Here is a 24,467-nt window from a genome sequence, read left to right as displayed (position 1 = left end):
CGTTCAAGCACTAACAAGTCGTGCTCGCACAACATAGTGCAATATATATACCTAAGTCCTTCATATCAAACTTGTTGTGAAGAAATGACTTTGCAAAACATAAAAACTCTTATTATTTTTAGGATTAAGTATCAAAAACCTCTAAACTTTTTAATATTATCTAAATTGGTCTCAACCTTTTGAAACAATCCAAATAAATGCTCAACCTATTGAAAATGTCACATCCGTTACGCCTTGGTTAAATTTTTGTTAGATTAACTTGAGCTCACTTTGTCTCCAAAATCAATAGAACGTCATGGAAGCATAATAGCTTCCATCAACTAACAGTCACCACCAATCCTATCAAGCCATCACCTCCAAATGCAACACACTACCATCAACTACACGCTACTAACATTGAGAAGAAAGTCATGGAGGTTGCTGAAATGGTATGGACTGCCATGATGCTGCCACTACCATCTTCACTACCCACAAAGAAGAACTGGAAGCTTTACCGGCCAAGAATTGCCAAATGAAGAACTTACATGAATAGAAACAAGCTGCTTGAAACCCTATTTGAATTCTTAACCCTTTTCTCTGTTAGGAGATTGCCCTTGTTGTATAATCTATGTTTGAAATTTAAATTAATTTTGTAGCAATTAATATTAATGTTGAGCATGACATACCCAGTTGGTGGATTTTGAATATAAAAATTGGGATGGGGTTTCAGTGGTCGTAAATTGAGTTTGGACATGGCGGGGGCTTGATATTTCCCGATTTCATTTCATTTTTGTTTTCTATTTTATTTGTGAATTTATTTATTCTTATTTTTTATCTTCATGTCTTTTTTGAAGTTAATTTAGTGTTCAACTAAGCTAAAAAGTGGGATCCATTGTTGTCACATGTATATTAATTGCCAAAAATAACCTATTTTCTTAATCTTAGGGCTGAAATAGGACAAACCGGGCATGCACAACATGCACAAGCCATGCACACCATCCGCAAAAGTGAAATGACAAAAATACCCACTTATAAAATGTACCAACTCACAGGTGATGATGCCATTTTTCTTACTTCGAAGAGAGAGCCATGAACTCTAGATTTTTAGGTTAGCTCAGATCTGTGAGCATATCATGTTGAATATTTCAATATATATATATATATATATATGCGTGCGTTTTGCATTGGCAAAGAATAGAGTTGGGTTATTGCCCAACAATCATATCTCTTCAAATTTAAACATTGTATCTCTTTCATGTTTCCCGAAAAGACATGATTTATGGTCAACAAGTGTATTCCTTCTCCTAGCAAATATGACCATTAGGTAATTGGTGCTCTCCATTAGGTATACCCATTGAAATGCCTTATGGATAATGCTTTGTATATATTCAAATAGACATGACCTATTTGAACCAATATGACTCCAAAAGTTACGTACTTTCAATTAACTTGAATAGATGCAATTCTCTCTATATATTAATAACATTGGTAGAAGAGAAGATTCATTCAGAAATTTGTTATCTACACAATTTCCTTGCTCTCTTTACTCTCCATCACATTCATACAATTTCTTTCTAATTATTTCTAAGAGAATATAATTCGGTTTTGTTAATCGAATATTTCATACTTTGTTGTATCCTGGAACAAATTTTCCAAGAACCCTTTAGCAAACTCGTTCGAGTGGGAGCAAGTAACACTTTAAGGAAACGATTCAAGTCATACCTCAAAGTCATCATTCAGTTTATGTTGGAATGACCATTGCTACAATTGAGATCCCTCAACTCATCAAAACATGTAGTTATGATCCTTTTCGTTAATTTTGCTAGTTTTGTCAAAATGAGTTATGTTAGAAAGACTATTGCTACAATTGAGTTAAAGTTAAGGGACCATTGCTCCAATTGAGTTAAAGTTGGGGGACCATTTCTTCAGTTGGATTAAAGTTGAGGGACTATAGTTGCACATTTTGATGAGTTGAGGGACTGATGCTAATGAATTTTTAGTTGAGGGAACATTGCTCCAATTGAGTTAAAGTTAAGGGACCATTGCTACAATTTACTATAATCTCAATTGGGTCTCCATTATTTTCAAGTTTCTAATTGGAGGTGAAGAAGCCAGAAAGAACCCATGAATCTTCTTCTGTTAGAGCTCGGTTTGCTGCCATTTCCGGAACTAGGTTATTCATCTCATTGAAGATTAGCAACTAGGTTGGTGTGTTTTTGTCAGTGATGTTTCTCTCTCTCTCTCTCTCTCTCTCCCTCTCTCCCCCCTCTATGTTTCTCTTTCTACAAAATGAGAAATGAGGGTTGGAATTTCTGGTAACCATTTATATGGGAGGGCAATTTGGTAATTGTAAGTTTTAGAAACATCCTATTTTTGTCCTATTGTTGCACATGACGTGTGCATAGCCAGTTTGTCCTATTTCAGTCCTAAGATTATGAAAATGGATCATTTTTGGCAATTTTCCAAAATTAATTGGGGCTTAATGGATGTGACATTTTCAATAAGTTGGGTACTTGTTTGGAATGTTTAAAAAACGTTATGACCATTTTTGAATGCACTAAAAGGTTGGGGAATTTTTAGGTACTTAATCCTTATTTTAATTAAGACTTAAATGTCAAAACGGTCCATGTGTATGGTGTCACATCCCGGCCTGGGATGGATCACTTCCCGGGCCCGCTCCACCACCGTAGCACGATATTTGTCCGCTTTGGGCTTACCATTCCCTCACGGTTTTATTTTTGGGAACTCACGAGCAACTTGCCAGTGGGTCACCCATCATAGGATTGCTCTAGCCCCCTTGTCGCTTAACTTCGGAGTTCCTACAGAACCCGAAACCAGTGAGCTCCCAAAAGGCCTTGTGCTAGGTAGGGATGAGAATATACGTTTAAGGATCACTCCCTGGGCGATGTGGGATGTCACAATCCACCCCCTTTAGGGGCCCGATGTCCTCGTTGGCACACCACGACCAGTGTTAGGCTCTGATACCAATTTGTCACATCCCAGCCCGGGACGGATCACTTCCTGGGCTCGCTCCACCACCGTAGCACGATATTGTCCGCTTTGGGCTTACCATTCCCTCACAGTTTTATTTTTGGGAACTCACGAGCAACTTTCCAGTGGGTCACCCATCATGGGATTGCTCTAGCCCCCTTCTTGCTTAACTTCGGAGTTCCTACAGAATCCGAAGCCAGTGAGCTCCCAAAAGGCCTCGTGCTAGGTAGGGATGAGAATATACATTTAAGGATCACTCCCCTGGGCGATGTGGGATGTCACATATGGCATTTGGCCAATTTAGTTCCCGTGTTTTCAATTTGGCCAATTTAGTTCTCGTGTTTATCTCTGTTAACCAATTAAGGACATTTCATTCGACCTTAGTTAAAAATAACCAATTAAGGACATTTCATCCGTCCTTAGTTAAAATTTATAAAAATTTTGGTAACCTATTACAAAAAAATATTTTCAATTAAAATATAAAGAAATATAATTTCAAAATGAAAAAAAAAAAAAAACCCAACCCACCTTGGCTTCTATTTTGTCCTTGAAATTGAGAAACAGACTATGATTGCGAGCCATACATTACCCTTTCTCCTTATTTAAATTCAAATTTACAGAAAAATGCAAATCAATGAGAAATAACACATAAAACTTTCAATCTGAAAAATTATTAAGGTGTGATATAGGAAAGAAAGGAGGAATTAGGAGAGGATAGAACGTTAGGAAGGAGAGTAATTTGTCTTTTAATTTTTAATTTTATTTCATTTTTAAATCAAATAGATAAAATTGTACATAAGTTTATAATAATTTATAATTTTTTTAATAGAGATTGGATGAAATGTCCTTAATTGACCAACAAAGATAAATACGAGAATCAAATAGTCCAAATTAAAAATAAGAGGACCAAATTAACCCAAAGATTAAAACACAGGGACCATTGTGACATATAAGTCTTTAATTAATTATTGGACCAGTTGGTTTGGGCTGGGTCTCTCTCTTTGTGGGCTCGGATCAAAACTCTGCATCCATCCGTTGTGGCCCGGCAAATCGAAAGGTCATAGTTCCCGCTCGTTCAAAAATTTCAAGTTTCACATTTCAAATCTGTACGGGGAGAAATGAAAATAGCAAAAAAGCAGACAACCTCTCTCTCTCTCTCTCTCTCTCTCTCTCTCTCTCTCTGTGAATCTGTGAACCAGTGAATGTGGTGAAATGGCTTCCGTCTTTGTGTTCCCCCCGAGCCTGAGAGCCTTGGAAGAAGAACAGGAAGACAACCGTATCCGCGCCCAGAACCCGATAGACATCGCCGCTCTTCGTCCCTCCGAACTCGAAGAGTTCGTCAAAGGTACCTCCCTTCCTCACCCTCTCTCACGAAATTCAACTAAATCCATAGCATTTTCCAATTCCAACGCTCTGTTTGGTTCCCGAGAAAATTCACTAAATCTACAGTAAAAGAAAAATTCCGAGTTCCAAATTATACTATTTCACTGTTGAATACATCTAAGTACTGTAGCCAAATCCTAAATTGAAATGCACAAGAAGGTGATTCCTCCCCTACACTTCTCCGGTTCAGTTAAGTTCGAATATTTAGCATTTGTTTGCCTCATTGGCGTAGAGGTTGACTTTACTGTTATGGAAACCCTAGAAAAACTAAAAATTTAGCTTTGGTGGCGATTGGTATTATTAAAATGGCAGAAATTGTAAAAATCTAAACTGTGTTTAAGAATGTTGAGCCAACGGTAATGGATTTTAGCATCTAAACTAACAAAATTTACCGTTTGACAAAAAAAAAGGGGCAATGGATTTTAGCTGAATTCTGTGTTCATGAGCTGATTTATTTTTCGAGCACATATATTTTCTCTTGATTTTTAAGAAAAAAAAAATCATTCTGTGTATCGTCTTACGGGATTTGAATTTTGTTTCTATTAGCTTTTTTTTTTTCTTTCTTTTATTTATTGTTCTAAACTTTAAGTGCAATAGGGAAGTAGGACTGAAAATGTGCATATTTTGATCCCAACAAGTATTTATATGAAATGAATACTGTAATTACAAGAACAATTGAATACGAAAATATTAAACTTCTGGCATCCTCGGCTTTTGAAATTCATCTGTTAGTCGCAATTTTTTAATTTGTCTTTTGTTTTTGGTACCAACAGGCACATCTTTTGATCTCTCTGATAAAGAGCTATTTTGTATTGAAGAGCAAGATGTGTTCGACCGTGTGTACTCACTGATTCGGGGTTACAATATTCTACCCCCATCTTGTAAAGTTAATCTTCTAGAGAGTCTTCGGTCCAATCTCAGTGTTCTCCTCCCAAATGTTGATTCACTCTCGCGGGTTTCTCAAGGCCAGGATGATGTCACTCAAATGCCAGATCGGGTTGCATCACATCGCAATGCTTTTAAAATCTACACGTTCTTTCTCCTTACTGTTGTTCTCAGTGAGGAGTCCAACATCACTTCCAACAACAATGTGAAGGTGTTACATTTCTCTGTATGTTATGCATACATAAAATTAAAATGTTATAGATATGTATCTTTGTAATTACAGTGGGTGTGATAGTACCAGTTTTTCGCCCAACAGTATTCTGAAACCTTGTGCTCGGATTTAGGTGACAGCTAGTACCAGGAAGAAGCATCCTAAAAACACATGGAATTGGGAGCCACAAAGAGGTCGCATACTTAATTTGATTGCTAATTCATTAGAGATCAAGCTTTCCTTGCTCTTTGGCTCATCAGGCCTGGAAGAAAATTATATTTCTTTCATTGCCAAGTAAGTTGGATTACTACTACAATTCAATCAGGTTCAGTTTATCTCTTTTCTTTAGTATTAACTATAAACTGATCTTTTCTGATTTGTGGTCTTGTAGAAATGCATTTTTGCTGTTTGAGAACGGCACACTTTTAAAAGACTCTGACACAAAAGATGCTCTGTGCCGTATAATTGGGGCTTGTGCAACGAAATACCAGTACATGGCACAATCATGTGCATCAATCATGCATCTACTTCACAAATATGATTTTGCTGCTACCCACATTGCCGATGCAGTGGCTAGGGCTGAGAAGAAGTATGCTGACGGAAGTCTAGCCAGCTCTCTTATCAGAGAGATAGGGAGGACAAATCCAAAAGATTACATCAAGGATACTGTTGGGGCTGAAAATGTTGGTCGGTTTTTGGTGGAACTTTCTGATCGGCTGCCTAAACTGGTGTCTACCAACATTGGCCTTCTTGTCCCACATTTTGGTGGGGAATCTTATAAGATAAGGAATGCTCTTGCTGGTGTCTTGGGAAAGCTGGTTGCAAAGGCTTTTAAGGATGTTGAAGGTGAAGTAAGTTCTAAATGTGTTCGTCTTAGAACCAAGCAAGCCATGTTGGATATTTTGCTTGAGCGGTGTCGAGATGTTTCAGCATATACAAGGAGTCGTGTTCTTCAGGTTTGGGCTGAACTATGCGAGGAACATTCTGTTTCAATTGGCTTGTGGAATGAGCTTGCAGAAGTTGCTGCCGGGAGGTTGGAGGATAAGAGTGCAATGGTTAGAAAATCTGCTCTAAATCTACTTATCATGATGTTGCAACATAACCCATTCGGCCCACAACTTCGAATAGCTTCCTTTGAAGCAACCTTACATCAGTACAAGAAAAAGCTGAAAGAGCTTGATCCAGATACCTCTTCAGAAGGTGATAAGAATAGGGTGCCATCTGATGATAATACCTCTGCGGATAGTGAGGTTGATGATGCAAATGCAGGTGTGAATAAGGTGCAGCAGGAGAGTTTATCTGATAGTTGCTTGCCTCATATGGAAGAAAATATAGTTCAAAAGGATGGCTCTGTGCCGGATGTAGGTAACTTAGAGCAGACCAGGGCCTTGGTAGCATCACTTGAGGCTGGGTTAAGATTTTCAAAGGGTATATCTGCCACAATCCCAACACTTGTTCAATTGATGGCATCATCTTCTGTCACTGATGTTGAGAATACAATAAATTTGCTGATGAGGTGCAAACAGTTTCAAATTGATGCCTCAGAGGCATGTCTTCATAAGATGTTGCCACTGGTATGTTTTTCGTTTCCTTCATGCTCTAAAACTAACGATGCAATGTTTCATTTGGGTCAAAACTTTTCCTATCTGTTCAATCTTGAGTAATAACTCTGGATTTCATTGTTGACTAGTACATGAGCTAAATGTGTCTCGGCTCTTGTAGGTATTTTCTCAGGACAAATCCATCTATGAAGCTGTTGAAAATGCCTTCATCACAATTTACATAAAGAAAAACCCAGTAGAAACAGCCAAGAATCTTATGAATCTTGCGGTAGAATCAAATATTGGCGATCTAGCTGCTCTTGAGTTTATAGTTTCTGCCTTGGTGTCCAAAGGTGATATATCCACTGGTGTGGTAAGTCCATCTTTCGACTCACTGTAGTCTTTTGTTTAAGTTTGTTGAAAGCTCCTAATTTTGTGAGTCAATGGAACATATTTCATATTTTGCATGCAAAGATCAGGTTGCCAAAATGGACTCAACTATGGATCTTAATTTATCGGTTTAAAGTTGAGAGTTGAGAGATGAGGTTTCCTTTCCCCCTCACCATGTGGGTTTCTATAAACAGTTTGTAGTATGCTTGATATCATGATTGGTTCAGCTACATTTTCCCTGCCCGTATAAGTCTAAAAAAGCAAGCATATAAAGTTGAATCTGATTGTGATTACCACAGTTACCACAGTTACAAGATGTTTGTTTTTGCAGATATCAGCCTTATGGGATTTCTTTTGCTTCAACATAAGTGGAACTACTGCAGAGCAAAGCCGTGGTGCGTTGTCCGTCGTTTGCATGGCTGCAAAATCATCCACCGCAGTTCTTGGCTCTCATTTACAGGATATTATTGATATTGGGTTTGGTCGTTGGGCTAAAATGGAACCTCTGCTTGCTAGGACAGCGTGTATTGCTCTTCAGAGATTGTCCGTGGAAGATAGGAAAAAATTGTTGTCTAATAATGGACGGCGGGTTTTTGGTATTTTAGAGAGTTTGGTTACTGGGTTTGGGCTTCCAGCAAACATATGGTATGCTGCTGCTGATAAAGCCATAGCTGCTATATATGCAATTCATCCAACCCCGGAAACTTTAGCTTCCAATCTAGTGAAAAAATCCCTGAGTTCTGTTTTTGATTTTAGTGGAGGTGAGGAGTTGCAGGATCAAATCACTAGTGTTAGTACTGGCATGCTTACCACTGTTCAGGTCGGAAAACTTAGTAGATATCTCTTTGTCGTAAGCCATGTTGCCATGAACCAACTGGTATATATTGAATCCTGCCTTAAGAAGGTTCAGAAACAAAAAATTTGGAAAGAGAAGATGGATTCTGACCAGAATGCTAACAACACCCCAAAGGTGAGATTGGATATTAGATAAGTAACCGTCAATGACATCGGGTAGTTTATTATAAATCTTTCCGTATGTTTACTAATTGATCTGTGTTTAAAACTTTAAATATATTGTAATATTTTTCTTCTGTAATGCTATGATGCAGGAAAATGGTATCAATGCTGAGCTTGGCCTTGCAGCCTCTGAAGATGCAGTACTTGATACACTCTCTGAAAAGGCAGAAAAAGAAATAGTTGGTGGCGGTTCCACTGAAAAGAACTTGATAGGACACTGTGCACCATTCTTGTCAAAACTTTGTAGAAATTTCAGTTTGATGCAGAAGGTAATTTCCCTAATTTGAGTGATGAAATCCTTTATAATTCGGTCAACAGCCTTCCCACCCAAAAAGAGAAAAATAAAAAGGTGGAATTAGCTTCTAGACCTTTCTTGAGGTGATTGAACATATTAAATCATATATACATATATATATATATTATGTTATATTTGAATTCCAAAAACTTAGGAGTGATGTCATGCATAAAGTTACAATAGTAATGTATGTGTGTACCCTGATATATCAACAGAAAAATTATTAAAAACTAATTGAGTAGATTGACTGACTACCATATCCTTTCAGTACCCGGAGCTACAAGTGTCTGCAATGCTTGCTTTATGTCGGTTTATGATTATTGATGCAAGTTTCTGGTGAGATCTGTCTCTCTGTCTCTATCTCTCCGTATGTGTGCAAGCATGTATTTAGAACATTTGAACATGGTCACTGACTTTCTGTGTAACTTGCAGTGATGCCAATCTCCAGCTTCTCTTTACAGTTGTGGAGAGTGCACCATCAGAAATCGTTCGTTCTAATTGTACTATTAGTCTTGGAGACTTGGCAGTTCGGTTCCCCAATCTGCTAGAACCATGGACAGAGAATATGTATTCCAGGTTAAAGGACGCTTCAGCTTCGGTTAGGAAGAATGCTGTTCTGGTGCTCTCACACCTTATACTAAATGACATGATGAAGGTTTGAGAGGCTGGGAAATGCTGCTTGTTCCCTTTTATTTTGTTATGATACGGGGCCTCTAATTATGTTTATTGTGTGTTCAGGTTAAAGGTTACATAAATGAAATGGCTATACGACTAGAAGATGAGGATGAGAGGATTTCAAATCTGGCTAAACTTTTTTTTAATGAGTTATCTAAGAAAGGTAAACTTTGGTATCCATCCGGTTACTTTGTTTTGGTACTATCATTTTTCTTCTAGTCTTCCTTCTTAATGAAATTAAACTTTTTTCTTCACAAATATGCCTACAGGGAGCAATCCGATATATAATTTGCTTCCAGATATACTTGGAAAGTTATCCAACCAGAATTTGAAGAGAGAGTCTTTTTGCAACATCATGCAGTTTTTAATTGGTTCCATCAAGAAGGTACAATATATTTCAATTTGGTTCCTTTAGCAATTATTCATTTCCTATTAAGCTCTTATGTTATTTGCATACTCAGGACAAACAAATGGAAGCCCTTGTTGAAAAGCTTTGCAATAGGTTTAGTGGAGATACAGGTAACAATTCCTTTAATTTTCTCCTGTTGTCTCTGAAAAATATTATGGTTTGATAGATGTTTTATTTTGTCAATTCTGAATTTATGGCAGTCATGCAATTCATAAGAGTCCCAATGACGTTTATTTGGGTTAAGCATTTACCATAGAGTAAAGTGTTACCTGATCATTACAAGTTTTCAGATTGACCTCATTGAGTGTTTTTGGTGAGACGGTTGTTTTCTGTTTATTGCTATAGTGATTTGTGAACTTGCTTTTGGGGTTTCTCCTTTGAGTAGTTTGCTTTGTTTAACAGAGCCATTGTTACTTACATATTGGTTCATCATCTATTGTGAGTTAATGGGAGAACACTGTTATAAGTTCATGTCTATTTGAGTCTTATTTCCACATGTTAAAAGTGATCCACGAAGGCTATTATCATTTATTTCCTAGTTTAGCTGATGCAGTTTGTTAAATGCAACATCATGCCTGGGATACAGAAGCTTTTTATCTGCCTTAAATCATGTTTGTGAATTTTCAGAGTCAATTTGTTCCTAATGTTGTCTTAAGAAAACAAGATTGGTTAATGCTGATGTTTTCCATCTCTTAAATAATTCAAGTTAGAATCGGTCTTGAGCTAGTCCATTTCTGCAGATATCAGACAATGGGAATGTATTTCTTATTGCCTCTCTCAGCTGGCATTCACTGAAAAGGGAATGAAAAAGCTTATAGAGTCATTCAAGACGTATAAACAAGTCCTCTCGGAGGATTCTGTGATGGACCACTTTAGAAACATAATAAACAAGGTATCCGTTTATCCCCTCTTGTAGAATTTTTCAAATTTATATAGGCCAAAATGTGTATTCTGTTTTCTTACAGCTAATCTGAAACAGGCAAAGAAGTTTGCAAAACCAGAACTTAAATCGTGCATTGAGGAATTTGAGGATAAGCTGAATAAGTTACACTTGGAAAAGAAGGAACAAGAAGTGACAGCGAGAAATGCCGAAATTCATAAGCAGAAGATCAGCAGCATGGAAGGTTTTGGGGATACCGGGAAAGGTGGTGACGCGAGTTCAGAATCTGATATTACCGAAGGTTAGTGTAATCAACTTATGCTGAGGCCAGTTGTTATAACCAATCAAATGTGGAAACATTACATGAGCTTGTGTTTACTAAAGAATTTTGTTTCACGCATGTGTTATGCTTCTGAGTTACTGTTAACCTTTTGGGTATTAGGTGTAGAAACCGACGGCGAAGTCATTGATTCATGTGTCGAAGGGATGACTGAGCATGTGAATGACGTCTCAAAATCTGTATCGTCTGAGTCAGAAGAACATTCTGGTGCTTCGAGTGAGTTGACAGAATCAGAACCAGGTGATGTCGAAGTTCAATCAGCAAAAACTAACATAAGAGGTAGTTTAAGGCTTTAGGCACCACAGCTTTTTGTAACGTTACTTGTGTACTGTGCATTTGCTCTAAACTGCTGACGTATCACAGGAGCGTCGAAATCGAAAGCCAAGAAAAGCAACATGAAAGAGAAGGATGAACAAAGTAAGATTTCTGCATCCACAAGGAAAAGTATGAGGTCAAAGCAAAGGTAAGAGTTGTAAAGAGTGGGTTGGGGTTAATCACTTTTGGCGAGTAGAAGCAAGAATCTGTTTTGCGGCTGAGTTGCTTCAAGTGTTTGTAATGTTTAAGGGTAATATTTTGACTGCTTTTTACCACAATCAAGAAGAAAAACTGAAACCAAATATTGTATTGGTTTAAGGAGAAGAGTTATCCAAGTGGAGACTTGATTTTTGGTACGACCCAAGCTACATTTGTTTTGCTTGTAAAGCTTTTGTTTAGTTATGTAGTCCTGTCTCAATTAACACTGCTAGTTCTACTCTTATTTAGATGATTTAATTGTAATGTGGCATTTGAGAGTAGGTGATTTTCATGCTGTTTTAACTTCTCTAGAGCTTAAATAGAAGTGTATGAAGGCTAAAAAGGGTGTATATTTATCATTCTCTAGAGAAATTAAACAAAATGGATGACAGAATTTTTTTTTTTTTTTGGGTGTGGGATACTCAATCTGATTGCAAAACTTCACTTGATTTAACAAGCGCTGTTTAATAATCATTTTGGTTTCTCGTGTTTTTAAGAGTGGAAACTTGTTTAGTAATTATTTTCATTATTTTAGAAAATTTTGGCTTTGGAAGGTTCGATTTGAATTAAAAATTTTGAAATATAAATTTGAAACCTCGTTTTGATTTGATTTGTCGGAACATCCATAATTCCACCACTAAATTGTAGTATTTTTTTCTTTTCTCAAACTACTAAATTGTACCATTAAGTGACAAATTGTTAGGATTTGTCGTTGATTTTACGATATTTTAATACCAAAAGTGTGAATTGATCACAGTACCCCAAGAGGCAAAGATGTTGACTTACGTTGACCATTATTTTATGACACGTATGAGCTACTATTTTACCTTATTCGTGTAGTACTTGTTTCTACAAACACGTAGATGCAAACGGAATTGAATTCAAAATGAGAACGAAGGTTTATGGAATACGAATTTGGAAGATACTTTTGTAAGGTTACTATTTCCTATAGTTTACTCATTACCTATTTTATTACTTATTATTTATATTATAATTATTATATATATATATTTTTTAATATTTTTGGAGATTTTTGTGGCTCATTAGGCCCACATCCCACTTAACTCTCCTCTCCCTCTCTCTTAGTCTCACTTTCATCTCTCTTTCTCCCTTTGTCACTGTGCACACACGGTGCACAAATTTTCCAACCACCACTGCCCAAACCAAGAGCACCACGAGCTGTCTTGTCCTCACGTGCTTAGAACACCCAACCTCGCCTCGAAATTCTTTTCAGATCGAAACTCAAACGGGCCGCAACTTTTCCAGCTATTTTCTAGCCAAACCACGGCGAGTTAGTTGTCGAGAAAGGTACCATTATTTTCCTCTCATCGAGAGGCATGATTTTCACTTTTGAATCACCCAATTTTGTTGAGTATTGAAGAAGTTATAACTATTAGAACTTTCTCCAGTTTCTGGCAACCTCCGACATTTTGCAGGCTTTTTCCATGCATCACAGGCCACCATTTGGCTTCTACATAGGTATAATCTTGTTCTATTCTTCTCTAGCTTCGTTTTGATATATTATGGGTTGAATTTGGATGAAAAATGACAAAGATATGACCATTTGAAAATTTCCCAAAAAATTCAACGAGTTTATCCAGTTTCTTATGAGTTTTCTGGTAAATCGGGTCGACCCGACCCGATAACAAAAAAATCCAAATCCAAATCCAGATCTGACATCAACCCGTTGATCCGTTGACCCGACCCAGATTCAATTAGAATATTCTCTGGAATATTTTCCTAAAATATTCTCTAGAATTTTGTTATCGTTGACATTCTTTCGGGAATTCTCCTAAACTAATTTCAATGCCCTGAATCCATTTTTAGCATTTTTTTAGCGAAATTTTGAAGTTTTAACGTTGTTATTGGCTTGGTGTCTCGGTTGACTTTTTTGGGTTGACCGTTGATTTTTTACAAAATTTGTCCGGGACCATTCTTAGCATATTTCGACACGCTGATTTTGTATCCACCATCCGTTTTTTCAAATTCGAACATTTTATTTGTGTTTTACTAATGGGTTCTAATATTATGCTTAGGTGTGATTACTAACGGAGACTCTGACTTTCCTAGCTCGAATGGATGTGATATCGTAAGTAATTGTGAGTGGGTCTTTTCTTTTAAATATTATATGTATTATACTTAGTTTCCATATAGATTTAATAATACATTTTCCACGTGATGCCATAATTAAATTAAAGTTATAAGAACTGTTGTAATAATGAGAATTTTGAGATCACTATAAATCTTACGAGATGCACATGTATGCATATTATTGCGGGATACCTTAATTATATTTATAGTCAAGAGCAATATTATATGGACTATTGATTTACCATGGCATGATCATACTTACTACTCATCATACTTGCTTACACTGGTGTTTGTACTCACCCGGGGCTAGGGCTAGCCTTCACGTGTATGTTCACATCGCACCAATACACTCACCTTGGATCTTGGTAGGTGACAGTCTTGTCCTAGATTGCTATAGGCAATTAGGACTCGTATGTGATGCGCATAACACCAGTCTTCACGTGATCGTAGTACTAGAGAGTAGATCATTATTGCAGCCAATCATGTTCATGTTAGAATACCTCTGCATGCACTCGTATGTCAGCATATGTTGATGAGCACCGGATGTTATATGTTTATTTACGAAATATTGTAAAGTATTGCATTCTTAAGATATTACTATTGTAAGTATTATCATACTATACATAGTATGCTATTTTAGAAACTATACTTGTTTTACGGTGATGGGTTATTACATTTTCGAAAAGGTTTTATATTTCTTTATTTTTAGGCCTACTCACCCTTATTGTTCACCCCTCCAAGTTTTAGTGGCAAAGCTTTCGTGTCAACGAGGATTCTTGGTGATTATTGATATAGGAGAATACTTCCAATGATATAATTCTTATTGTACTTTTACTGTACTTTACTTATGCTCTGACATCACGTGTGAAATGGGTTCAATCCGGTTCACATACGCACTCTTGCATTAGTCACTTTCAAGTTTAAATTTGCTCATATTTTTCACCTCACTACACTTTATGACTTCATCACCTTTCTGGTGTCGGCCAACACAGCTCTATTCAGAGTCCAGGTAGACATTCCGAGTCGGAGTGTGTCACAAATATTACATATTCTTACAGAAACCCTTAAATGCTTAATAGTTAGTAATTTGAATTGGTGTTAACCACTCATTTCGACCCACTCCATAAAGTAATTTTATAATTCGAACCATTTTTTTTTTTAATTTTTCATTCATAGATTATCGTTGTAAAAATTTACTTATATCGGAAAATCTTTTAGCCGTTTAATCATTATTGTGAACATTTCATTATTTACTGACAATGCAGTGTTTGTCTATTTCTAAACTCCTAGTTAGAGAAATAAACATCTACCGATTCCAATGAAGCTTTACAGGGATAAAATAATCGGTTTGGATTATAATGTTGCGAAACAAGTCTAAGGGCTGGTTTGGTATTGCTGTGCTTTGAAAAAAAGCTGCTTCTGCTGTGCTGTGAGAATAAGTAGCTGTGAAATAAAGCAGCAGAGTGTTTGGTAAACTTTTTTGTAAAAGTGCTTTTGAAAAAAAAAAAAGCAGTATTAGAGTGTTTGGTAAACTTTTATGTAAAACAGATGTGAAAAAAAGATGGTTTTTCAAAGCTAGGTTTTGCAGCTTCTTGTTTTTGGCTTTTTTTCATCCAAAACTGTGAAAAAAAGCTGAAGCTGAGTATTTACCAAACACAAAAACAGCTCCCAGCTTTTTTTGATAGCAGCTTTTTTCAGAATCACCTCAGTACCAAACCAGGTCTAAATGAGTGATTAGCGCCATGTTAAATTACTAATTAATTAACATTTGAGTGTTCTTGACTATTCTTATATATATATATATATATATATATATATATATATGTATTAAATTACTAACCATTATTTTTATTGTTTTTATTTTTGTTTAAAATATTGTTTTTATTTTCATTTTTATTGTTTTCAATTATTAACTACATTTTTTCTGGATATTCCGGACCATTGATAGAGTTCGAGGTTAAACAATTTTGAGACTCAGTTGGTCATTTTTCTAGAGTCTGCAGATTTTTTTCAGACTCAATCTCTGCCTCTTGATCCGAACCAAATATTATTGTTTGCTGAGTCCAGCTTTTCACTTTTGGTTTTAGAATCAGAAGCATAATCAGTTTTATCATGATGAAGAGGTTCCTCAGATCCATTTTTCTTTTCAGGATCAACATCATTGATAAAGGAGGCAGATGTTTTGTGTGATTACGGTTAAGTCACATCAACATTTTATATTATTTTTTTTATAGAAATAATAAGACAAAAAGGAATAGTAATAAATATTGACATGGCTTAACCGTGACTAGACAAAGAGGAGGGCATGGGAAGTGAGAGGGCAAAGAATCTACCTCCATTGATAAAACCCATGTCTTGTTCAGCTCACAAATTTCTTGCTCCAACTTCTTCACCATGTCATTCAAAGACATTTTATCCTCTACCTTTAGAGTATTTCCAATGGGAGTCCCTACCACTATTTTTGAGTACTCATTTAAAGACTTAAATGGAATCTTCGTCTCCCTAAGAAATTTTTTTATTTTATTTTATAGTTTTATATGATAATCTTCGTCTCCCTAAGAAATTTTTTATTTTATTTTATAGTTTTATATGATAATTTGATTAGGTGCTAAACTTTTTTTTATTAATTTAACATTATGTTGTCGTAAAATATTTTGAGAACATTTTGACCAAAAAAAAAAAAAATATTTCATATTTTGATGCCAAATTTTTTCTTAAAAAAAATAATTAGAATGTCTTCATTATTGGATTACGTCATGCCTATGCCATGGCTTCGTTATTAGATTATGTCATGCTTGTGTCATGATCAATTATTTCTGATCTAGATAAGATTTCAACTCTTTGGAATCATTGGATTAGATTTTCTTATCTCAATCTCATATGTTGGATTGTTATCTATTTTTTTATCCTCTCACAATACAAGTGAGGTCTCTCTCTTTCACATTTATGCCATTTTCTACATACATGTTTTAAACACTCAAATTACTCTTCCCAATCACCAAACTACAATGGCACAACAAGGGTATGATAGCTCATCCTCCAACGATGACAACCAAGCTATGGTGATGATGACGGCTATGCACGAGGAATGACAAAGATTTTAGAGGAAGACAGTGACAAATGCTAAACATGGAGGTACATCATCAAGCCGAAGAAGCTGGTAATGAACTTCTTATACGTCATTATTTCGATAACCCTCCTATGTATCCACCTGTTCATTTTTGAAGACGATTTCGCATGAGGCCATCACTGTTTAATATGACCCTTGAAGGAGCCATTCAGTTCGACAATTTCTTTGATCAAAAACCTGATGCAGTGGGGAAACTTGGGTTCTCACCACAAGTAAAGTCCACAGCTGCTCTCCACCAGCTTTGGGGACGGGACGCCCGCCGATCTAAACTACGAATATTTAAATATCGCAGAAAGCACAGGTCCAGAGGCATTGGAACGGGCCTAAATACCTCCGCACACTAACGCCTGCTGCCCTTTACAGGCTATTGGGGAAAGGACAATGACGAGGTTTCCTGACATGCTTAGAAGCTTAGATTGCATGTATTGGGAGTGGAAAATTTGTCTTGTGGCCCACCACGGTGCATACACTGGCGGCCACCATGGTTGCGCAACAATCATTCTCGAAGTTATGGCATCATTCGATACTTGGATATGGCATGCTAACTTTGGAATGTCAAGTTTACATAATGATCTCAACGTACTTTACTCTTCATCTTTATTTAATGATATACTAGAGGGACGTGCTCCAAGGGTTCTATTTTATGTTAACGGAAAAGAATATAGTCAAGGATACTTCTATTTTATGTTAATGGAAAAGAATATAGTCAAGAATACTATCTTCCAGATGGTATTTATCTGAAGTGGACCACCATCATCCAATCAATCACAACCTACTGAGGAAAAGAAAAAATATGTTTCCATGAAACAAGAGACTAATTTATTATCGTTCATACGCCTAGGGCTCATTCATTCACTAAAAGAGCAAAAGAAGAATACACTTATTTTCATGCCTTGCCGCTTATTGTGGCATTCATATATGTTATTTTTGACAAAAAATGAAAAAATTTACTAAAAAAAGGTTTTTCTGAAAGGATGTTGAGCGAGCATTCGACATCATTCAGACTCGTTTTGCAATTGTTAAGGGCCCTGGGTGAAAATGACATTTGAATATGATATTTGAAATTATGCAAGCTTGTATTATTCCTCATAGTAATATTGTGGAGGAAGAGCGTGACGAAGATGGCCTTGATGATGAATATATCGTGAATGGTGCCCTAATTGAAATTGAACAAGATCATTCAACTATTTATGAATATTTGCATCGTCACAACGCTATCACATATCCAGTTTGCCACATTGCTCTTTTAAATGATCTAGTTGAACACTTGTAGAACGGATGAGGAGTGGAGAATTAAATAATTTGCAAATCAATTTTTTATGCTTTCAATAAGTTACTAGAAATATCATTGTAATGTTATTAGTTAAATCTTGTTGATTAAGTAAATAGTTGGTGTGTTTGTAATTTAAAATGAATAAAATAATTAGTAAATGCATCTGAATTGAGTTTGGTTGTTTGTTTGTTTCCCGAGAAAAGGAGGGAGGATAACGATGCGTGAGAAATGAAACAAGTAATTTACCTATGCATGATTTTATTTTTTATTTTTATTTAGAAAAATGGACAGTTGTGGACGTTCAAATAGTAAAGCGTTTGGTTTCTTGCTTTGTTTTTTGGTTTCTCAATTTGATTAACATATTGGAAGATAAGAATGTGGGTTAATCAGAATCATATCCTTTTCTTTTATTGGAATTTGAAAATCATATATAAATATAAGGAAAATGGAAGATAAGATGACATTAGTGTACTATTATTTAAAAGAAATACATTGATTTAATACCTAACTAATAAAACATTAAATTCATACTTAGCTTAAAAGAAATACATCATTACATAATTTAAGATGGTGGTGGTGCAGGGTGGTAGTCATCATCAAGTTTATAGCACGAGCTGCCTATTTTTCTTTTATTTCTGTTTTTGGGTATGCAATCCACACCTTTGAATCTAGACTCATATGAGAAGTATCAGCCAACATCGTCTTTAAGTCAACCTTTTTCTCAAAACATTTTCTGAATTCTCTCATTTATTTAGCTACTTCGCTACCCTCATCTAGCTCATTTGATTTTCTTTTTTGTTCTTTAGCCTTTTTGTGAGGTTTTGGATTTTGAGAACAGTCTCTAATTCATCGTCATCCCCGACAATATATGGAAACGCTTGAGATGGGGAGAATTGGGAACCATTTTGTTCGGCCACTTTGCTAAAGTTTCTGTAATCTCCCAACAATAATCCATGCGAAAATGATGGCTTACCTTCTCACGATACTTTTTTTTTCATCATTTATCTATGCATGATTTAAAAAAAAAAAGTTTAAGTTAGTTCACAAAAAATGAAACAAGTAATTTGTGCAAGTAACTATTAAAAATATAATTTAATAAAAATATCACCTTATCGAAATCACTTATCCCACTTCTAGGTCTTTGATGTATATTCGTGACATACTCGTTGAATTTGGTACACTTTGGATTGATTGTATTATACCATCAAGATTTAAGACTTTTACCACTTCGTTTTCCTCCTTTGCCGACCATGATCTCATTGAATACCTTGAAAACGCGTTCCCAAAAATTTATCAAGGCTTGGTCATTCCCAATAATAGGATCTTCACTAATGGCTATAAAAGCACGACATAAAGCAAATTTGAGCCTCACTTGAACCCGCCATTGATGAATAAAATAAATCAACAAACTAAGCAAAATAAATTATATAGAATGAGTGAATTGAACATAAAAGATGAAGTTGTGGTAAGTTTTGATTAAATGATTTGTTATTTTTAGGGGTGAGAGAACAATATGAGAGTGACGGCTATTTAATTGGAGTGATCTTTCAATAGTAAAAACACTAATCAAAACTAGCCGTTGATCTTTCAACAGTAAAAAAAATTTAGTCACAACTTGTTGATCTTTGAACATGGAAAAGATGGTGTTTGAAATAGATGAGAGAGAGTAGTAACAATTATTTAAATGGAGTAGTTGATCATTTAACGGTAATTTTTTTTTTTAAAGAATCAATCTGAACTCTCCATTTTAAACGGTTAAAAAAAAAAAAAATAAAAAATAAAAAATAAAAAGACAACCCATATGACTGGGATCCACGCCTACAGCTGGCGTCAGCTGCTGTAGGCGACCATAATTCTAGCCGCATGTCAGCAGCAAGTAGGAATCATGTTGCATAGCACTCGGTTTGGTGGTCACCTTTCCAATGAAATTGTACAATGGGTTCACCATTTTAGCCCCTATACAATCCCTATGTATGGGTACATATACCAAGTATCTGGTGAGTCCCTATACTTTAAGGACTCACATTCCGACTCATTGGAGAATCATTTTGTCTTAATAGTTGTTTTATAATCACTTTATATGATGATTGTCCCTATTTAGAGACTCCACTGGAGATTGTCTAAGGACTTCTAGTCTCTCTTTCAATTTATCAATTTTTTCTTTGTAGATTGCATTGGTTCCGCACATCTTATAGAACTTTTCCTGATTCCATTCCAGTTCATCTTCTCCTTCTACAATCCCTTATTATGTTCTTACAATTCATTATTCTTCTCTTCCAAATGATTCTTCTGCTGTTCCAATTGATTAATCTTTTCCTTCAATTCGTTCTTCTCGTTTTTTCAATTGCTTATTCTCTTTTTCCAACTGCTTCTGCTTTTTCAAGTCTTACTTTTCCATTTTCAAAGTATCATTATCTTGAACAATTTTCCTACTTTCTTACGATTACAAGGTTCATTTGAATATGAAGTCCACTCTTGGAAATACAAGTGTTCTGGAAGTGGTAACTGTTGATTGCATTATTCAACATTTGAAGACAAAGTTTTGTCCTCATTTTCTAATACTCTGCAGTATTAGTTTGGCTTTGAGTCATCACTTCTTGTCTTAGTTCTTCTTCAGAATTCTCACTTTCCTATTTTTTTTCAACCAGAAGTGGCTCAACAATCCATTCATAGAATGTTTGATGCCTCATTGTCTTGATCACCGACTCCTTGAGCTGAACTGGGACTCATTTAGTGTCTTTCTTAGTTGTATTTGTTTCTGGTTCCTAAGGTTGAACTGGCAATTGTGGAACTAATTATGCATTTGTTATACTTGGAGTAATTGTATATACTTCGTCTTCTTTTATGAAATTAGCAGCATCATTTATCCTTCTATCAATTTGTTGCGAAAATTAGATAACAAAAATTAAACTCATTAAGTCTTGAATTTTAGTGGTCACAAGTATACGAATCGGATGATTGTATAGCATATAAGCACGGATATCGTCTCACAGAGATCGAATTGCTTCTAAAATCTTAATAACTAAATCGAAACAAATTATAGTGGAGAAGCTCAGATTGAGCATTTTGTTTCACCAGTGGAATGGCTGCTGTTGCTCATCATGTAGGAACAGGTGTTATTTTCAACTATAGTACCATATAATGCCGTACAGATTAGTTTAGTTACTAGATTCGAGTAAGAGTCTCGGTTAAGATGCTAAACACTTGCTCCCGTAATACGCCCCAACATGCATCAGATACAACACGGATTAGTGAGTGGAACATGATAACTAATTAAATATGTAAGGGATGCTTTGAGGCCTTTTGAAATGTTAAGTGAAAATATGAAAACACAAATAAAATATATATAAGAAAAAAATCAAAGGAAAAACCTGAATACAGACAGTTCGGATGATTGAAATAAAATCAGCAGATGGGCCCCATAATAGGGCTAGTCCTTATACGGCCCAAAATCACCCTGAACATGGAACTCATAAAGCGCAGCTCCCAAAGTTTTGGGCGATGTATTGAGCTTTGAGCTAGCTAGGCCGGATTGAGAGTCCTAATTTAACTTGCAATCTGCCTATATTCATCACATGATCTGGACTACAGTTTGTTGTAAGTCCTTTCTCGGAGCAAGTTAGTTTTGTACACGAGTACTCAAATAAATTTTACTTCTTGGAAGCTATCTGAATATTGTCAATTGGAAATGATGCCATTTTAGGTGAGGAGATTGTTGCTGGAGATGACATTTATGGAGGTTCCGATTCGTTACTATCACAAATAATCCCAAAGACTGGAGTTGTGGTGAAGTTAGTATGATTTTTTTCTGTTCTTATGTTCATTCAGTTTGAGTGAACTCTGAATTATAATGCTTTATCACACAGATGAGTGAACACAAGTAATTTAGATGAGGTTTCATCTGCTATTGGCCCCTCGACGAAGCTTGTGTGGCTGGAGAGTCCTACCAATCCTCGACAAATCATTTCTGATATTCGTGTAAGATATTTATATACTAGCATTAGACAAGCTCATAAGTGCTTGATTGCTGGTATGATTTGGGAATGAATTTCCATTCGCTAAAGATGGTCTCGGAAGTACCCTTTGAGGTTGTAATGTAAAATATCTTGCGAAGCAATAAAATATTTGTCATTTGACTAGAAGTTGATATAGAAGTTCAATATGCACTTGTCTTTGCCTTAGAAGTTGATGTGCGGTTGTCTTTGCCTTATGAAAATTATTGTTCTTATTGTGTTTCAAATTTCTGTACTATTTAATCAAAGTACTTAGAGCTTCATACTGTTTTTCCATTCCAATAGTTTATGTGCTTGCTTTTCTGTAGATCAAAGTTCATGGCCAAATATGCAGTATGGTGGCTTCTAATTTTTCCTTTTTGTACCTGACTCTTTTACTTTTTGTGCTATGTTGCTCATTGATCCCACCAGTGACGTAGTAGACCAAATTGTAACTTTCTTTGTATACTTCAACCCAGGTTCCATGTTCTACAATCTATAGATAAGAGTACCCAAATTAGTTGTAAATGGTTAGGAGATATGTAAGCTAGCCATTTAGTAGTTAGAAAAGCTATTGAAATATACTGTGAACAACAAAGGCATAATATAACTTGAGTGGGTAGCATATTGCATAAAATTTTGATTTGTAGGTATAGATGTTTCTAGTGGCAAGTATGTTAGAGTAATTCAGGGATTCTATGGTACAGCAGCAGGGTTATGTAACATTATGGTTTTAATTATCTACTAAAGGAAAGTAATCTGTGGGTTAAATAGAAAGTTTGAAAGGCACATGGGTTGCCATGACCACCCAAATGCAAAGTTCAATAAATAATTAGTTCCGACTCTTTACACTACTTTTGCATTGATGCTGGGTTATATTGTTGATAGATGAAGCAAGCACTGTTCTAAAACTCCCCGCTCAGGCCCCACCTAGGCGCTAGGCAGCTGGCCACCGCCCCAGTTAATCCCTAGGCTTTTGAAAATTAAGAAAGGACGCCTAGGTCCCCTAGACCCACCTAGGCCGCGACTCTCATTTAGACAGAATATAGATAACTTTCATTTTGCATTTTATTTTTTCAATAAATTATAGGAGACTTGTTAAATACTTGGATGGACACTCATTATATGTTTGTTCCTCATGTTTTCAGTGTCCTAATACTATATAATTTATATGTCATTCTATTTAGATTTATATCCCAATACAATTATGTATTTTTTAAGTAAAAGTAGACACTAGGCACTAGGCCCTGGTCTATCGTCCGACTAACGCCTAATATCTTTTAGAATCTTGGAAGCAATAGATAACAGTGTTGCTCACTTCTTTCGGTTAAGTGATTTTTGTCATTCCTTCGATATCATCAAGTTTGTTGATCTTTTCCGGTAATATCTTTGAGTTCTGTATCTTATTTAGTTTCTGTAGTTAACAAAATTATGATGAGTACACCAGGGTGCTATTTTCTAAAGACAAATTTATTTCATGTCCTTGACAGAAAATAGCAGAGATGGCTCCTGCACATGGTGCTATTGTGTTAGTGGATAACAGTATAATGTCTCCCGTATTGTCACAGCCACTGGATCTAGGAGCAAGTAAAGAAAATAACCTGCTGACTTCCAAGCTTTTGCAAATTACAAATCCTTTTGAATTGTTATTATTTTTTGTTCGTCCATCATTCTTTCATACATTGTTATGCACTCGGCCACAAAGTTTATTGCTGGACACAGTGATGCCATGGCAGGTGTTTTAGCTGTTAAAGGCTATAGGTTAAGCTTCTTACTCTTATCTTTACCATTGGTTGTATGTCTTATATCCAGACCTGACTTCCTAATTGTTTCCACTATTAACAGCTTGGCGAAACAGTTATATTTCCTACGAAGTGCAGAAGGCTCTGGGTTAAGCTCCATTTGACTGTTGGATCTGTTTACGAGGAATGAAGACAATGGCATTGCATGTTGAGAAGCAACAGGTGTGGTTTCAACTGCGCTTGTAACTTTGTCGTTTCAGATATCAATCTATCATATATTTTAAAACATTAGATCATTCTAGACACTGCATATGCTCTCAACTATCGGCTTTTCCTGTTTTGTGAGTTGTAGAGATTGATTACCGTGGCCTGTGTTTTATGAGTAGACTGCGTCTGCAGGGAGTGTGAAGTCCCTTATAAGCCTGCCCTGCTTCACGTCTCATGCAAGCATACCATCCGCAGTGCGTGAGGCCAGAGGTCTATCAGAGGACCTTATTCGTATTTCTGTGGGGATCGAGGACGCAAATGGTCTGACTGCTGACTAGGACCATGCACTTAAAACCGGCCCTCTCTAGTTGCCCAAGGGTTATGACTGGCATAATGATATCCGCCTGCCGTGATTATTTATATGAATCTCAGACACAGTTTTAGAAGTGGCATAACTGGAACAGTTGTTGAACCATTCAATCTCTGCATGCCTCTTTTTATTTTTATTTTTTATATAAATTGA

The 24,467-nt window shown here is 36.0% G+C and overlaps 2 protein-coding genes across 3 annotated transcripts; both read left to right on the top strand.

The window, feature by feature from the left end:
* Positions 1 to 4,073: 4,073 nt before the first annotated feature.
* LOC103931763 (condensin-1 complex subunit CAP-D2) lies at positions 4,074 to 11,767 on the top strand. 2 transcript variants are annotated; one of them, XM_018643624.2, is made up of 16 exons: positions 4,074 to 4,315; positions 5,127 to 5,464; positions 5,583 to 5,743; positions 5,841 to 7,023; positions 7,172 to 7,363; positions 7,712 to 8,350; positions 8,490 to 8,666; positions 8,961 to 9,028; positions 9,125 to 9,347; positions 9,431 to 9,530; positions 9,637 to 9,752; positions 9,829 to 9,886; positions 10,517 to 10,668; positions 10,756 to 10,957; positions 11,099 to 11,275; positions 11,360 to 11,767. In XM_018643624.2, exons 1-16 carry the CDS (start codon positions 4,183 to 4,185, stop codon positions 11,461 to 11,463), a joined length of 4,023 nt encoding a protein of 1,340 aa, XP_018499140.1. In that variant the 5' UTR covers positions 4,074 to 4,182; the 3' UTR covers positions 11,464 to 11,767. The 2 variants fall into 2 exon arrangements, with proteins under 2 accessions (XP_018499140.1, XP_009339565.1); XM_009341290.3 differs by having other exon boundaries at positions 4,075 to 4,315; positions 5,127 to 5,449.
* Positions 11,768 to 16,729: 4,962 nt separating this feature from the next.
* On the top strand, positions 16,730 to 24,282 carry LOC103931779 (cystathionine beta-lyase, chloroplastic). The gene is given in 10 exon segments (XM_009341308.1): positions 16,730 to 16,760; positions 16,872 to 16,942; positions 21,047 to 21,116; positions 21,707 to 21,794; positions 21,870 to 21,981; positions 23,486 to 23,582; positions 23,675 to 23,756; positions 23,841 to 23,889; positions 23,891 to 23,959; positions 24,124 to 24,282. Coding segments are annotated over 10 exon segments (828 nt in total).
* The last annotated feature ends 185 nt before the right edge of the window (positions 24,283 to 24,467 follow it).

This window comes from the organism of the source record quoted next, unplaced genomic scaffold (assembly GCF_019419815.1).
Source record: "Pyrus x bretschneideri cultivar Hongxiangsu unplaced genomic scaffold, Pyrus_bretschneideri_v1 Contig9, whole genome shotgun sequence".
NCBI lineage: Eukaryota > Viridiplantae > Streptophyta > Magnoliopsida > Rosales > Rosaceae > Pyrus > Pyrus x bretschneideri.
This window is presented reverse-complemented; position numbering and strand designations above follow the sequence as displayed.